The sequence below is a fragment of the Ailuropoda melanoleuca genome, chromosome 1 (genome assembly GCF_002007445.2).
Source record: "Ailuropoda melanoleuca isolate Jingjing chromosome 1, ASM200744v2, whole genome shotgun sequence".
In the NCBI taxonomy this organism is placed as follows: Eukaryota; Metazoa; Chordata; class Mammalia; order Carnivora; family Ursidae; genus Ailuropoda; species Ailuropoda melanoleuca.
The window spans coordinates 62,319,084-62,335,052 of record NC_048218.1 but is presented as its reverse complement, the minus strand read 5'-3'; the positions used below and the strand labels follow the sequence as shown (position 1 = coordinate 62,335,052).

At 34.4% G+C, this 15,969-nt stretch overlaps 1 protein-coding gene across 5 annotated transcripts in view; it reads left to right on the top strand.

Moving 5' to 3' along the window:
- Positions 1-15,969, top strand: part of GSK3B (glycogen synthase kinase 3 beta) — a 200,912-nt gene that overhangs the window by 53,331 nt on the left and 131,612 nt on the right. For all 5 annotated transcript variants that reach the window (XM_034659109.1, XM_034659097.1, XM_002915254.4 and 2 more), the window contains exon 2: positions 5,280-5,473. In XM_034659109.1, coding sequence (XP_034515000.1) covers positions 5,280-5,473 — 194 coding nt within the window. The remainder of the gene's footprint in view (positions 1-5,279; positions 5,474-15,969) is intronic.

Below are 15,969 nucleotides of genomic sequence, written 5' to 3'. Positions count from 1 at the left end.
CATATAGGGGAACATGTCCAAAAATCAGCTCGTGTATGACATCTGTCCATTTTGTTTTCCCTGCTTCTCCTTTTGTTTACTTTTCCACCCCCAAAGGAAATTTATTAATTCTTTGTTTTATTTTTCCCAGTCCTTTACATAGAATCATGTAGAGATGAATGGTGTCTAAGGGGAAAGACTCTGCCAGAAAGATTTTTATCATGTCAAGGTTTCATAGAAATTGCCTTAAACTATTTATCCTGCTGTTGATCATTGGGGTTGATTTGGCTGATTGAGTTGCTTGATTGGGATTCCTTTCTTTCCTCCAAGTCTTGCTCCACGGTTGTGAGCAGATGTACTCTGGGTAGAACTTCCGGGTCATAGAGTAGAGTCCCTGTTGTTTTTTTTTTTTTAATTTGTCCACCTCTCATTCTGTGGACCTCAGTTCCTTTTTATATGTTATGATTTTGCTTATTTTTATGTTGTTTTCATGTTTTTAAACTGCCTTGTTTATTTTGGGGAGAACATCTTGCCTTAATAGATATTCCTTAGCCAGTTACTTAGGATAAAGAGTATTTGAACTTTGATATCAAAAGAAAATTTGACAGTAGTCAGTGTTTCCCCTTCAGACAGTCTTGATCATGCTTCAAAATGAGGTTCTTTTTGATTCTTTTGAGTAATTTATATATTTTTTAATAGAGTATTTGCCGTGGTGTTGTTAAATGTAAGTTAAATTAGCTCTTTAAGATAGAGAAACAATAGGCAGTGCGTTTACCCTACTAATACTGTTGTTTAGATAAAAAACAACAACAAAAAACTTCTTAGCAATACTTCGTATTTTCCTTACAGTCACAGTGGTGTGCTAGTTTCTCTGTGCTTTTGTTGCAGACTTTTTACTTTCTGTTATTTCTAAATGGAGTGGTTATTCTTGAGTTAAAGGAGGATTTTTAGACAGTCATTATTGACTTTGTTCAGTTTGTGTCAATAGTGTGGCTTATTAACATCCCTACGAGCCTCAGAGTTAAAAAGTGTTGTAGTTGTTGCTTAGTGTAACATTTGTTCCTCTCAAGGTGATTTGGTTTGAGGAGTGACTTCAGAAGACTTAAAAGATGTAAACACAAGGTGTTGCTTACAAGGTACAAACCTGTGTTTGAGAGATTGGGTACTAGCTCACACATACTATTTTAGGATATGCCTAAGGCTTTTAAAAAATTATATTCTGTATTTAGCACCTTCAATAGAAAATGGTTATTCTGTTGCATATCATCTTTCTATTGCTTTATAAGGAGTCTATTGTTTATATATTTAAGATTTAATTCTATTTTCTAATTATAATAGGAAATTTATATTCCCTGAGTGAATTTTAATTGTAATAGAGGATCCCAGGAGCCCTCCGGTAGGAGACAGGGTCTCCTGGAGCTGAGCTGTTTCCACTGTTCTGTTGTTGTACCTGCAAGACAGTGGCGTTTTTTAGGAGACAGTTTTGTTGTAATTGGTGAGACTCACTATATCATGTGTTCTGGGAAATTTAGTATTGGGTAGAGTAGTAATTTAGTATTGGGTAGAGTAGTAATTTTTTTTTTAAATGAGGCAGATTTGTTATTTTTTTTTAAATGAGGCAGATTTGTTATTTCCAGCTTTTCATGAGGATTTTGGCCTGTTGGGAGCAGTGCTTATAATGCTCTGTTGCTAAGATCCAAAATTATACAGTTTCTAGTAGCAGATGTTAAATTGTTTGAACATCACAGAATCGGTTATTTTACATTTTTGTTTTCCCTATGCTTTTGCTTTGGGATAAGTTTCAAAATCTAAGGTTACCAAAGTATTTTTGGAAATAGCTCTTTAGTTATTTATTAATAAGTGAATGATTGAGGCCTGAAAACTGTAACAGATTATCATTTATTCTCTTATTTCTTACTGCTTTGGGGCTGATTTTTTTACATTATATTTTCAGAAACATATGCTTCTTGGGGGGGCAATAGTATGTGAAGTTAAGTGTTTCAGCTGTATTAGGAATATTGTAAAATATAGCAGAGGCAGTATGAGGCAGATGAGGAGTTTTTGCTACTTAAAACTATGATAGTAAGTTAAACTCTTAGTTTTAATTTCTGTATTTGCGTAGTAATATAATAATGTCTTCTGCATTTACTATGAGAGTAGATGAAACAGTGAATTGGATGGTTCTTTATACGGTGAAATTTTATACAGCTGTTTTATTGCTAAATCGGCAAATTACAATGCCAATTGGTGACATGCTTTTCCTTGGCACACTAGCTGCTGACTATCCCCTGTGCTAATATTCATGCCAAGTCATCCCCAGTGTTATCTTGCCATTCTTTACAGCTCTGCTATTTCAGATCTGTGCTGAAGAGCTTGATAATTTCTGAATAAAAATTCCAGAACGCTTGAGGAAGAAAGCCTGAGAACCATTGTTCTTAGTATACTTAGGCATTTCATATTAGTAGAGAATATAGCCTGTAAGAGTTCTTAGCAGTTTCTGAACTGCTCAAAAGAGAATGGAATAAATCTTTAATTTCTGCTAAGTCAGTAAGTATACCTTTTTTTACTAGATGTACATGAGGGTGAAAGGATTGGTCCTTATCCACATCCATTCGCAATTTAAAATTAAGAGGCCTTAAGAGTGTCTTCTAGTGTTAGCATCTGTAGAATCTGTTTATCTTTTTACCCCGCTTTAATATTTTTGCAGAATTTTTTCATTTATGCATTATAATTTATGTATGAGAAAAAGCATAATTAGATGTTAGATGTTGCCTGGGCTTAGTAGTTGAGGTTGAAGAGATTTTAAATCTCAGAGTTCTTTCTGATGGATACCTTTCATAGCTGGTTCTTGAAGTGCTGGTTCTGAAATGCTATGGTTTCTTTAGAAATGCAACCTGAGAAGACAAGTGGGGGAAAGTCATTACACCTGCTTATGTTGTTTTAAGTTCTCTTATAGAGGCAAGTACAAAGCTGTGGCTACTGTTTTCTTTGTTGAAATATGGTTATACAGTAGAAAAGCGTAATTTTTGTTTATACCTCAGCTTTTGTTTCAATTAAAATTGTGGAATACAACAGCCGTTCTTAAAATCTGTTTATTTATTTTAATTAAAAAATAATGTTGCTCTGTTTTGTGAATTAGACCTATGAGATTTTACAAGCAACTTATTCAGTGGAATTATTAATAATTCTTGAAATATGTACTTTTTGGTGATATGGTTTTGACTTGGATGATCTAGGGAAGAGTCAGACTGTTGAAATCAATTCTGTTTTTTATTTTCTTTGGGCACTTGGATGATAAGAAAATGTATTCAATACCTTGGATTTTATTCTTTCTGAATCCAACCTTCCTAGATCTCTTCATTTAGAGTTGTAGTTCAGAAAACTGATTCTGTCTTTAGAGGAATGTTACAATACAAGTAGAGATAGGTTTATTTTATAAATGAAGAAGAAAATAATTTATAGTAAGGTTTATAGTCAACCTGAAAGGTTGTAGTTAACATCAACATGTTCAGAAATGAAAGTAATATGGAGTATTTGGGGAGTTGAGCATGATGATTTAGAACTGAGATTTGATTAAACTAGGTTTTGCAAATATATTTGAGATTTATCTTACTAGGAAGTGAAATGTGAAGGGATCATTTGAAAACATTGAGAACTGCTATATATGTGTGGGCTTCTGCTGGGATTTGCATGCATTTCAAGTACATATAATAGTGTTATGAAAAAAATGGTGTTGATAAGATTAGAATTATCTTTCTACAAGTGGTATTGGATTTGTGCTGTCATACCTGTTGGGTGTTATACCTTGGAACCAAAAACATACATATTTAAGGTAGTTAACCATGCTATAATATAGACTGCTGGTAATTCACCTAGCTCTTAAGTAGGAATCCTTCATTGCTTTTGTGTCTGTCATGAAATCTGCCTTATAAGCAGTAGAATTAATCAGTCACAGGTATTGCTTATTGGTTTTTGTCTATATTAGTACCTCTGTGAACGAAAATAGCTATACATTGGGTAAATATGTCAGTAACATTTGGACATTCATTTACCTGGCAATTTTATATTGGGGAAAAACTCGAACCATTGGAAAATGAGATTATTATATTTTTCATTCTTTTATATGTGAGTTACAAATGAATACTTCATAATCTAGGCGTGGTATCTAGAGCTAAAAACTACATTATTTTTTCTCAGGTTAGTATGAATTCAGTTAGCATCATAAAAATGATAAAATTGAAGTGTAGAAGAGGGAAAAAAAGGAAAAAATGCAGTTTAGTCAGTGAGCCTAAGGACTTATATATGCTGAAAATTGATTTTAGATTTCTCAGGGAAGAGAGAAGCACAAATCATCATTGCTACTGCACAATGATTGTACTCAGTAGAACCTGTATGTATTCTGAAATCACTGAAAGAACAATTTAAAGCTCTTTAGAGTCAGGTTCTAGGTAGCGTAGTATGGTTTAGAATAGTTTAAGAATTTGGACAACAAGGTGATTGTGAACTCTGCCTAGTCAAGTAGGTTCTTGAGCTTGAATTGAGGAGTCTTTGGATTGTTACTGGGAGGGGAGGGAAGGTACAGAAGGTAAGGCAAGAGCCATTGAGTGGACAGAAATCACAGAATGTCAGTGAGCTACTTATGAAAAAGTTCAGAATGGACTTGGTTTTTCAGTTCAGAATGTATTTGGTTTTTCTTTTGTGTTTTACATCCCTTACCCCCAGTTCACACTCCATATTCCTTTTCCCTATCTGGCCTTTCTCTGAGAGGTATTCTGTTTTCTTAAAAAGAAATAAGATGGCAGAGAAGCAAAAACTCAAAGCCTTCGCTTCCTAAAGGCAGAGTGGTCTGAATAGAGTCAACATATTTAGATATTTTCAGTTGCACATATTGTATTTTCAAGTAAAATAAGGAAACCTAGGGCCTTTAGAGTTGGACGGATAAGGATTCAAACCCTGGTGGGTCTATTGTTCAACTTTTGACTTTGGGCAAATTTAGCATTCTTTCCATTAATTTTGTATGGGAACAGTACTATGTACCTCATGGGGTTGTTGTTTTCATTAAGTGAAGTCATATAGATAAACTAAGCATGATGCCTGGTCTACACAATGACTGAATAAATGGTGGTTGAAAAAATTAATTATAATTGAAACAAATAGTTGAAGTAATTTTATATGATAAACTAAGATGAACATTTAAAAATAACTTGTAGTTAAGAATGTAGTTTATTTGTGTATACTTCGGCAGTTTTCTCTGTTTAATTCTTTACAGTTCTCATTTTTGTATTTCATCTTTCTTTTAGGAGACAAGGATGGCAGCAAGGTGACCACAGTGGTGGCAACTCCTGGGCAGGGTCCAGATAGGCCACAAGAAGTCAGCTATACAGACACTAAAGTGATTGGAAATGGGTCATTTGGTGTGGTATATCAAGCCAAACTTTGTGATTCAGGAGAACTGGTTGCCATCAAGAAAGTATTGCAGGACAAGAGATTTAAGGTAAGACCTTTGGTATTTCATGTATTTTGTTTCTATCAATAGATGTAAATGAGTATTTTTTTCATTCATATCTCTTTGCTTCAAATTTCATTTACTCTGCAAATTTATTATAGAGACTTTATTTTCTGTTTTGTATTTTGTAGAAATAACGTTTACTAAAGATTGCAATAGTTTTGAACCACTGCTGAGTGATATATGATTTTTAAATGTTGTGAAAGTAGATTAAAATTTCTTAATTTATACTTTTAAAAAGTCACCTGGATCTCATTGGTATAGGAGACCAGAGAAACACTACCTGTGGTGTTTGATTGTTTGAACAATTGACTATATACTTCCTTATCTTAAAATTTCCTTTGAATCTGTGATGCAACACCATCATTTATTTTTTCGTAAATAACTCTGACTTTTCTTTGCTGTTTTCTTATGTCTTCCATCCATCTACCCCAAGAAACCAGCCATCCCCACAGTTTCGTTTATTTTCATTTTTTACACTAGCTCTTTAGGGGATCCTATGCATGAATGTTCAGAGAGTCAGGACACCTGGGGTCTAATGTAGGCTTTGCCATTAACAAGCCAAACAGCTCTGTTCCGTTTTCTACTTCTCCCACCTGTGCAACATTTTACTGAGAGTTTCCCCTGTGCTAGCAACTATGCCAAACTTGAAGGGCTATAAACATAAATGAGATGATCACTCCTCTGAAACAGCACACAGTCTACTAGCTGTGTTCTCTAGAATGTCTCAAACATTCTAAAGAGGTTTGTTTTTTTTTTTTTTTTAAGAAAAAATATTCTTATGCCTTTTGTCTTCAGTTCTCACTCTCTCCCCTAAGTACTAGTACCCTGTTGCCAAATGCCCGTTGGATCTTGATTTGTTATCTCAAATTGGCAAGGCTTCTTATCTAATCCTGACCTGACTTTTAAGATCCGATGGAAACCCTTTCCTATTGGTTCCCATTCCTTTTTGCTTTTTCCTTCTAACAATTTTGTCATTCACCTTGTCATTTAGGCTTTTCTATTCTCTCATACCTCATATCTAGTTGTTCCCATACTTCATTGATTTTTTTTCCCCTCACTGCCTTGATGATCTGTGGCTTCTTTCCCTTTTTTATCACTACTATTCTAGTTAGTCCCTTGTCATCATTTGGCTTACCTGCTAGTAAGACTCTGCTTATCTTCTGCATATCAGCACTAGAATAACCCCACAGTTCAGTTTGGTCATATTGTTTTGCCTACACACAATTCTTCTGTGGTTCCTCATAGTCTAGAAAATAAAGCCTGCTCAGTTCAGTAGTGCTTTCAGGAACTTCCATAGTCTTGCCTGAACTCCAGATACTCAGCTTTCCAAACATTCTTTAATGAAATATATTGGTCTTTATGGCCTCTTTGCTTTTATTTAGCTTCCTCTATCACTCCCATTCTCTTGCTAATCTAAATCTTGTGCACAAGTAAAGACCCTTGTCAGATTGCTCCTTTATAAAATGTTTCACATGATTTCAGCCAGCCTGTAGGATCTTGTTCTAAATTCCTTAGACACTTATTGTCCATAAACTAGGAAATTCCAATTTTTTTTTCATGACAAGGACCCATTTTTATTATGTGTATTCCGGGTGCCTACACATTCAGTGTTTTTTTTGGATTAGTAGTTGATGATAGCAAATGCTTAGCAAATTTTTGTTATATGTTCAGGGATTTACTAAGATTTTTACATAAGGAGTTTTATTTGCACCTTATCATTAGTTCTGTGAGATTGGTACTGTTATTATTTGGATAAGAAAACCTACGCACAGGGAGTATAAATGAACTTGCCCAGGGTCACACAATTAGCAAGTGGAAAGTTGGGCAAGTATTTGAATCCAGGCATTCTGACTCCAGAGCGCTTTACTAAACATTTTATCATCACTGCATCAGAACAGTAGATTTTGTTTAGAAGGTATTTGGTTAGTTCTTCTTTTTCTTGCTTTTTTTAATTAAAATTTTTTCCTTTGGTGTGATTAGGTTATTCCTTTGAAATGCAGTTTGGTTCATTTGTTTCTGTGTGTATCCCTTCTTAGAATGTTACCCCTGTTCTTGACTTAATTAAAAAAAATTATTTATATTTTCGGTCTGTGAAACACACTAACATGGTTCCAAACATCACAAATATACAAATGTCGCTTCCTCTCTGTTCCGTCTTGTTTCCATTCACTCCCTCTAGATAGCCAATCTCATTATGATTTGCTTCATTTTTTTCTGAGTTTCTTTTGCACAAATGAGTAAGTATAATTTTCTTGTCCTTTTAGCATAAAAAGTAATATATTAGGGATACTCTTTTGTGCTTTGTCTTTTCTCTTAACTATGATTCTTAGAAATCATTACATATCAGTTCAGAGATTTTTCTCATCCAGCTGCATAGTATTTCAGAGTTCATTCAGCCGTTCTTCAGTGTATGGATATTTAATTTCTTTTCAATATTTTGTAATCTGTAAGAGGGCTGCTATGAAAAAGCTTTTCATATATATTTTTTTAATTAGATGTGTGTCTTCAGGGTAAATTAATAGAAGTAGACTGCTGAGTCAAAACATAAACACTTACATAGCTTTGTTTGATATTGCTAAATTCCCCTCTATAAGGGTTGAACCAATCATCATTCTCTTCAGTAATATGAGTGTCTATTGCCCCCCAGTGTGGACAACATGCATTGCCTAACTTTTTCAATTTTTGCCGATCTGATAGGTGAGAAGTGGTAGCTCATTGTAGTTTTAATTTATAATCTTATTATTATGAATGTAGTTTAACATCTTTTCACCTGTTCAGGGTCCATTTTGTTTGTTTTTGTGAGTGTTTGTGAATTGTCCTTTTTTTCTTTTTTCTCTTTTTGTCCATTTTTTAAATGGGCTTTTGGCCTTTCCTCTCAACTCTGAACGGTTTTTTATTTTGGATTTAGCCTTTATCTGTGATATATGTAATATTTTTACTTCGTGTATTCTATTTTTCTTCTATATGAAAGTTTCCCACTACCCCATGCAGTCATATTTATTGTTCTTTTGTTTTTATCATATCTGGATTTTGAGTTATAAGTAGAAAGTCTTTCCTTATGGAAAGCCTTTTCCCCAGGTTAAAGAGAAATTCATCCACATTTTTTTCTGGTAGTTACAAGATTTCACTTTTTACATTTAACTCCCTGATCCATTTAAAGTTTATTCCTGTTTATGGAGTTTGTTCTTATGTATGGTATGAGTTTTTGATCTAATTTTAACCTTTCTAACTCATTAACCAGTTAGTTGCTCATTATAGTTATTAAAAGGTCTGTCTTTGCTCCAGTGACTTGTGGTGTTATTGTTATTATATGCTAAATTTCCACATGCACTTGGTCTATTTCTGGACTTTCTGTTCTACTAGGTCATTTGCATATTCCTATGTCATTATACTACCCTGTTTTAATTATAGAGCTTTATCGTATGTTTTAATGTCTCTTAGAGCTAGTGTACCCTTGTAGCCTTCCTTTTTTGTGTTTTCTAGCTATTCTTGAATGTTTGTTTTTCCATATGAACTTTGGCATCACTTTCACTAATTCCATAAAACAGCTTTTTGATATTTTAATTGAAATTTCATTAATTAATTAATATTTTTTAAAAAAGATTTTATTTATTTACTTGACAGAGATAGAGACAGCCAGTGAGAGAGGGAACACAAGCAGGGGGAGTGGGAGAGGAAGAAGCAGGCTCATAACGGAGGTGCCTGATGTGGGGCTCGATTCCATAACGCTGGGATTACGCCCCGAGCCGAAGGCGGACGCTTAACCGCTGTGCCACCCAGGCGCCCCTGAAATTTCATTAATTTATAAATTAATTTAGGGAGAACTATTTGTGATGTTGAATTATCCAGGAATAAGAGATACCTTTCTGTTTGTTCGGGTTTACTTTTGTGTCTTTCAGGAGTATTATTGTATAGGCTTTTGACATTTCTAGTTAAGTTTATTCCTAAATATTTATTGCTTTTGTTGCGATTGTATGGTTTTGTTTTTGTTTTTATTTTTTTCTTCTACATGCTAAAAAGTGGTAAGTTCAGTTCTTTCCACTGTATCACTTTCCTTTGTGAAACTTAAGTATTTGTTCTCCTTGCTGAATGTTAACTATTTCCCCCCCAAAAAATAAAATTTGATATATTGGCCAATTCATTTTTCTTATTATCATAAAATAGTAGGAATTTTTATGACAACTTAAAATTCTGTAGTTTCACTTTTGTGATTTACATAGCTGCTGCCTAGGATCACATTAAATAATTATGTATTTCCAAAAAAGGTTGAAATAGGGTCTTCTCCTTCCCCAGAGAAATCATCCTGCTGAACCTGCTAGTATCAGTGAGAGGCAGTTTGTTTTGGTGAAAAAATGAGAGAGAAAATGGTCAGAGACAAAAAGAAAACCAAGAGTAATTATCCTTGCATACTAGTCACATAAACTATATCTAAGGCGCTGAGCTTTTCTATTAGGAGTTTTTGGTATAATAAGCTTCATTTCAGTAGTGTTTTACGTATAATTTGAATGCTTTTTTTTTCTTCTGTGAGCCATGATACCGTGGCAAATTACTTAAACAGAAATTAAATTATTTCACTTGACTGGTTTGGAAGTGCTTGTGATAGAAAATGCTTTTGTGGTTTTGTAGAGGTAAAGTCCAGCTAGGTAGGTACCTTATGTAGGAGACCTTGATGTTAGAGCAGGGAGAAGATTAATCAGTCCCCAAAATTACTGACAGTTGTTGAGACTGGCTTTTCCAATTTGAAAATTGGTAAGTTGCATTTTTAATTAATTAGTGATCTTAGCCTCATTAACTATTAATTTCAGTTCTCTTTTGAACTGAGTCGTAGGTTTCAGGTCTCCTGCTTGGTTTCAGTTGTTCTGTGGTTAGGATATGGGGGTGGAAATGTGAAGTGTAACTGTCACCTATTGTGAATAGAGAGTGAATAGGGCCCTACTTTTAATATATACCATTTTCGAGAACGAGGAGAGATAATGCCTGGTTTTGATTATTCTCTGCATGGATATTGTAGAGACAGCATAGAAAAAAGAAGACCTTGGTTGTTCACTATTAGTAGTTTTGTAAGCTAGAGCATATTCATTAACTTTATGAGCCTCAGTTTTATCATCTGTAAAATGAGGATGCTACTACTACAGCAATGCCCCAGCCTACCGTTTGGCACAGAAGATAACTCAATAAATATTGTGTACCCTTTTTTTCTCCAATGTTGTGTGAATCAAATGAAACAGTGTATTATGAGAACATTTTCTGAATTTTGAAACTCCTCGTAACTAAATTCTGGTTTTGCTTTTAGGCATCTGAATTACTACAAATGGCTATCCACTTTGGATTTTTACCTGTTTTACTTAGTCTTAAATTTGATAAATTTTTTTTTTAATGTTTTTTTCTTTTTTAAAGAGGGATAGGGGAGTGGCAGAGGGAGAGGGAGAGGGAGGATCCTAAGCAGGCTTCATGCACAGCTCAGAGCCTGACGCGGGGCTCGATCTCACAACCCTGAGATCATGACATGAGCTGAAATCAAAAGTCAGACACTTAACTGGCTGAGCCCCCCCAGGTGTCCCTAAATTTGATAATCTTATTTTGAGGCACCTAATTGTTTATATAACTATTTTTTTTAAAAGATTTTATTTATTTATTTGACAGAGAGACAGCCAGCCAGATAGGGAACACAAGCAAGGGGAGTGGGAGAGGAAGAAGCAGGCTTCCAGCAGAGGAGCCTGATGTGGGGCTCGATCCCATAACGCTGGGATCACGCCCTGAGCCAAAGGCAGATGCCTAACGACTGCGCTACCCAGGCGCCCCTGTTTATATAACTATTTTAAGTCATTTGTGGAAAATCTGTTTCCTGATAAAACTGGCAAACAACTTGAAAATAAATAGTAATCTTTATTTATGCCATATGGAGTTTTGTTCTTTGGGTCATAGAAACTTGTTATCAAGAGAAGCTAAAAACCAAGTCTTAGCCTCTGTGGAGGAGAGAGGGAAGGACAGTAGGTAGGAAAGATTTTATACTGCTATGCAACTCTAAGAAAGTTAAAGCAAAACCAATGGGGAAGTCTCAGCCTGAGGTTGAACCATCAGAAGAGTACAGTGTCTCCTGGGAAAAGGTCTCCATTAAATATGTCTGCCATGCTCGGTCATTTTCTGGAACAGCTCATGGGAAGCTTGGCATGGCTTGAACAGAGGAATGGCTTTGAGAGCTCAGCAGCTGGGGCTATGGGTTAATGATGCTCCTTGCAGTGGGAGATCTGAGAGGCACATTTTCATAATTACTAAACCATGCCTTATAGGGTTAGAGGCCCTTTTATGCTACTTTCCCAAGTGTGTAGGTACTGACTAGTAAAATATTTTTTTAATTGAATTGAATTTTTAGAGCTTGTACAAAGGTTGCTGTTCTGTTGATTTTTCTTTTAAAATTATATATATTTTTATTGTATCTATTATTCCAGAGACACAAAAAATGGAGGTGTGATATTTGTGGTCTTGAATGTCCTTTTTCTGGCTTTCAGTAGCTTGAGTGAATGAGAAATAAAGCTTAATATAAGGCAGCCGGAGTAATTAGGCAAAAAAAGAAAAAAAAAAAAAAAGGAAAGAAAGAAAGAAGGAAAGGCATCCAAATTGGAAAGGAAGAAGTACAACTGTCACTATTTGCAGATGACATGATATTATATATAGAAACCCTAAAGCCTCAATCAAAAAAACTTTTAGAACAAATGAATTCAGTAAACTTGCAGGATACACAAATCAGTACACAAAAATCTCTTGCATGTCTATACACTACTAATGAGCTATGAGAAAGAGAAATAAAGAAAGCAGTCTCATTTACAATTGCATTAAATCCTAGTAATAAATTTAACCACAAGGTGAAAGACTCAATATTGAAAATTATAAGATAATTATGAAAGAAATTAAACAAGACACAAATAAATGGAATGATATCCTGTGCTCATGAATCGGAAGAAATCAGTTTTGTTAAAATGTACATATTACCTGAGGTAATCTACAAATTTCATGCAATCCCTATAAAAATTTCAGTGGTATTTAAAAAAAAGATTGATTGATTGATTGATTGGAAAGTGAGCACGAGCAGGGGAAGGGACAGACCGAGAGGGAGAGGAAGGGAGAAAATCCCAAGCAGACTCTGTGCTGAGCACAAAGCCTGATGCGGGGCTCAATCTCATGACTCCCGAGATCACAGCCTGAGCCAAAACAGAGTCGGGTGCTTAACTGACTGAGCCATCCAGTGCCCCTGCTGTTTTTCAAAGAAATAGAACAAATAATCCTCAAATTTGTATGGAACCATAAAAAACCCTGAATAGCCAAAGCAATCTTGAGAAAGAAGAACAAAGCTGAAGACATCCTACTCGCTGGTTTCAAATTCTACTACAGAGCTGTAGTAATCAAAACAGTATGGTATTGTCATAAAAAAAAAGATACATAGATCAATGGAACAGAATAGAGAGAGCCCAGAAATTATGCATATATGGTTAATTAATCTATGACAAAGGAGCTGAGAATATACAATGGGAGAAAAAAAGGATAGTCTCTTCAATAAATGGTGTTGAGGAAACTGGAGAGCTGCATGCAAAAGAATGGAACTGAATCACTATCTTACACCAAACACAAAAATTAACTTAAAATGAATTAAAGACCTTAATATAAGGCCTGAAACTATAAAACTTCTAGAAGAAAACATAGTAAACTCCTTGACATAGGTCTTGGCAATAGGTTTTTGAGTCTGACACCAAAAGTAAAAGTGAACTAAAGCAAAAATAAATAAGTAGGACTACATCATACTAAAAAGCTTTTGCAGAGCAAAGGAAAGGATCAACAAAATGAAAAGGCAACCTACTGAATGGGAGAAATGCACTGAATAATATCCCATTGTATCCATGTACTGCAGTTTGTTCATTCATTCACCTATTGAAGGACATCTTGGTTTTGGCAGTTACGAATAAAGCTGCTGTAAATATTCATTTGCAGGTTTTTGTGTGGATATAAGTTTTTAGTTCATTTGGATAAATACCACGTAGCACAATTGCTAGATTGCATGATAAGAGTTTGTTTAGTTTTGCAATAAATTGCCAAACTATCTTCCAAAGTGACTGTACAGAATGATTTTATATTCCCAACCAGCAGTGAAAGAGATTTTCTATTGCTCCACATCCTCATCAACCTTTGGTGTTGCCTGTGTTTTAAATTTTAGCCATCCTAATAGGAGAACAGTAGTATCTCATTTTAATTTGCAGCTCTCTGATGATATATGATGTTGAACATCTCATATACTTGTTATCTGTGTAACTTCTTTGATGAGGTGTCAAGTCTTTGCTCATTTTTAATGGTTGCTTGTTTTCTTACTGTTGAGTTTTAAGAGTTCTTTATATATTTTGGATAACAGTGCTTTCTCAGATATGTGTTTTGCAGAGATTTCTTTCAGTCTTTGGCTTGTCTTTTCATTAGTAGAAGTTTTAAATTTTAATCAGAAGTCCAATTTGTCAATTTTTTCTTTCATGGATTATGCTTTTGGTGTTGTATCTAGAAAGTCACTGCCAAACCCAAGGAGACCTAAATTGTCTCCTATGTTGTCTTCTATATGTTTTGTAGTTTTGCCTTTCTATGATCTATTTTAAATTAATATTTGTGATAAGTATAAAATCTGTGATTACATTCATTTCTTTGCATGTGGCTGTCTAGTTATTCTAGCACTATGTTGAAAAGACCATCCTTTCTTCATTGCAATGCCTTTGACCCTTTGTCACAGTTCAGTTGACTATATTTGGTAGCTGTTTCTGGGCTCTGTGCTTTGTTCTAGTGATCTATTTGTATATCACACTGTCTTTTTTTTTTTTTTTTTTTTACTGTAGCTTTATGGTAAGTCTTGAGTCAGTTAGAGATAGTTTCTTGATTGTTCTTCAATATTGTGTTCTCTTTTGGATGTCCACAAAGTAACTTGCTGGGATTTTGATTGGGATTGTATTGAATCTATAGATCATGTTAGGAAGAACGGACATCTTTACAATATTAAGTCCTCCTATTCATGCACATGAATATGTTTCTGTTTATTTAGATCTTTGGTTTCTTTCCTCAGAGTTTTACGGGTTTCTTCATGTAGATCTTATACATATTTTGTTGGATTTGTATAAGTATTTCTTTTTGGAGAAGTGCTGAAGTAAATTGTATTGTGTTTTTAATTCTAAATTCCAGTTGTTCATTGCTGGTGTATAAGAAAGCTTTTGACTTTTGTACCTTAAACTTGTACCTGAAATCTTGTTGTAATCACTTATTAGTTCCAGCAGGTTTTGTTGTCGATTCCTTGAGATATTTTTACATAGACAATCAGGTCATTTGTAAACAAAGATAGTTTTATTTCTTCTTTTCCAGTTTATATACCCATTATTTCCTTTTTCTGTCTTACCGTATTCTGTACAATGTTGAATGGGAGTGGTGAGAAGCCTTTTTTTGTCTTGTTCCTATTAAGAAAACACCTAGTTTCTTCCCATTAAGTATGTTAGCTGTAGATTTTTGTAGATGTTCTTTATCAAGTTGAGGGTGTATCCTGCTGTTGTTGGATAAAGTTTTCTGTAAATATTTATTAAATCCAATTGATCAATAGTGTTATTCAGTTCAGCTATGTCCTTATTGATTTTCTGCTTGCTGGATCTATCAATAGCTGATAAAGGGATGTTTAAGTCTCTAAGTATAATAATGGATTTGTCTGTTTCTCCTTATGATTCTTTTTATTTTTGCCTCAAATATCTTGATACTCTTTTGTTAGGTGCATACACATTAAGAATTGTCTTCTTTGAGAATTGATGTCTTCTTCATCATTTAATGGCCCTCTTTAACCCTGATAATGATTCTTGCTCTGCAGTCTGCTTTGCCTGAAATTAATATAACTACTCCAGCTTTCTTTTGATTAGTCTTAGTATGGTTTATCATTCTCCATCCCTTTACTTTAAAAAAATTTTTTATAAAAAATATAACGTTAAACTTACCATCTTAACATTTTTTCTAGGTTTGTTGGTTTTTGGTGAACTCTTTCTCCCCCAGCTTCATTGAGGTCTAGTAGACAAACAAATTGCATATATTTAAAGGGTACAGTGTGATGATCTATGTATACATTGTGAGATGATTGCCCCAATCAGGTTAATTAACGTATTCATCACCTCACATAGTTTTTTTGCACATGCATCTGTGGGTGAGATTACCGAAGATATACTCTCTAAGCAAATATCAAGTATATAATACAGTATTATTAACTATAGTTACCATGTTGTATATGACATCCCCAGAATGTCTTCTTTTTACTGAAGACTTTCCATTTTCACCACTCCCCCACCCCCTTGTAATCACCATGCTACCCTCTGTTTCTAGGAGTTTGACTTTCTTTCTCTTTCTTTCTTTCTTTCTTTCTTTCTTTCTTTCTTTCTTTCTTTCTTTCTTTCTTTCTTTCTTCCCTCCCCTCCCCTCCCCTCCCTTTC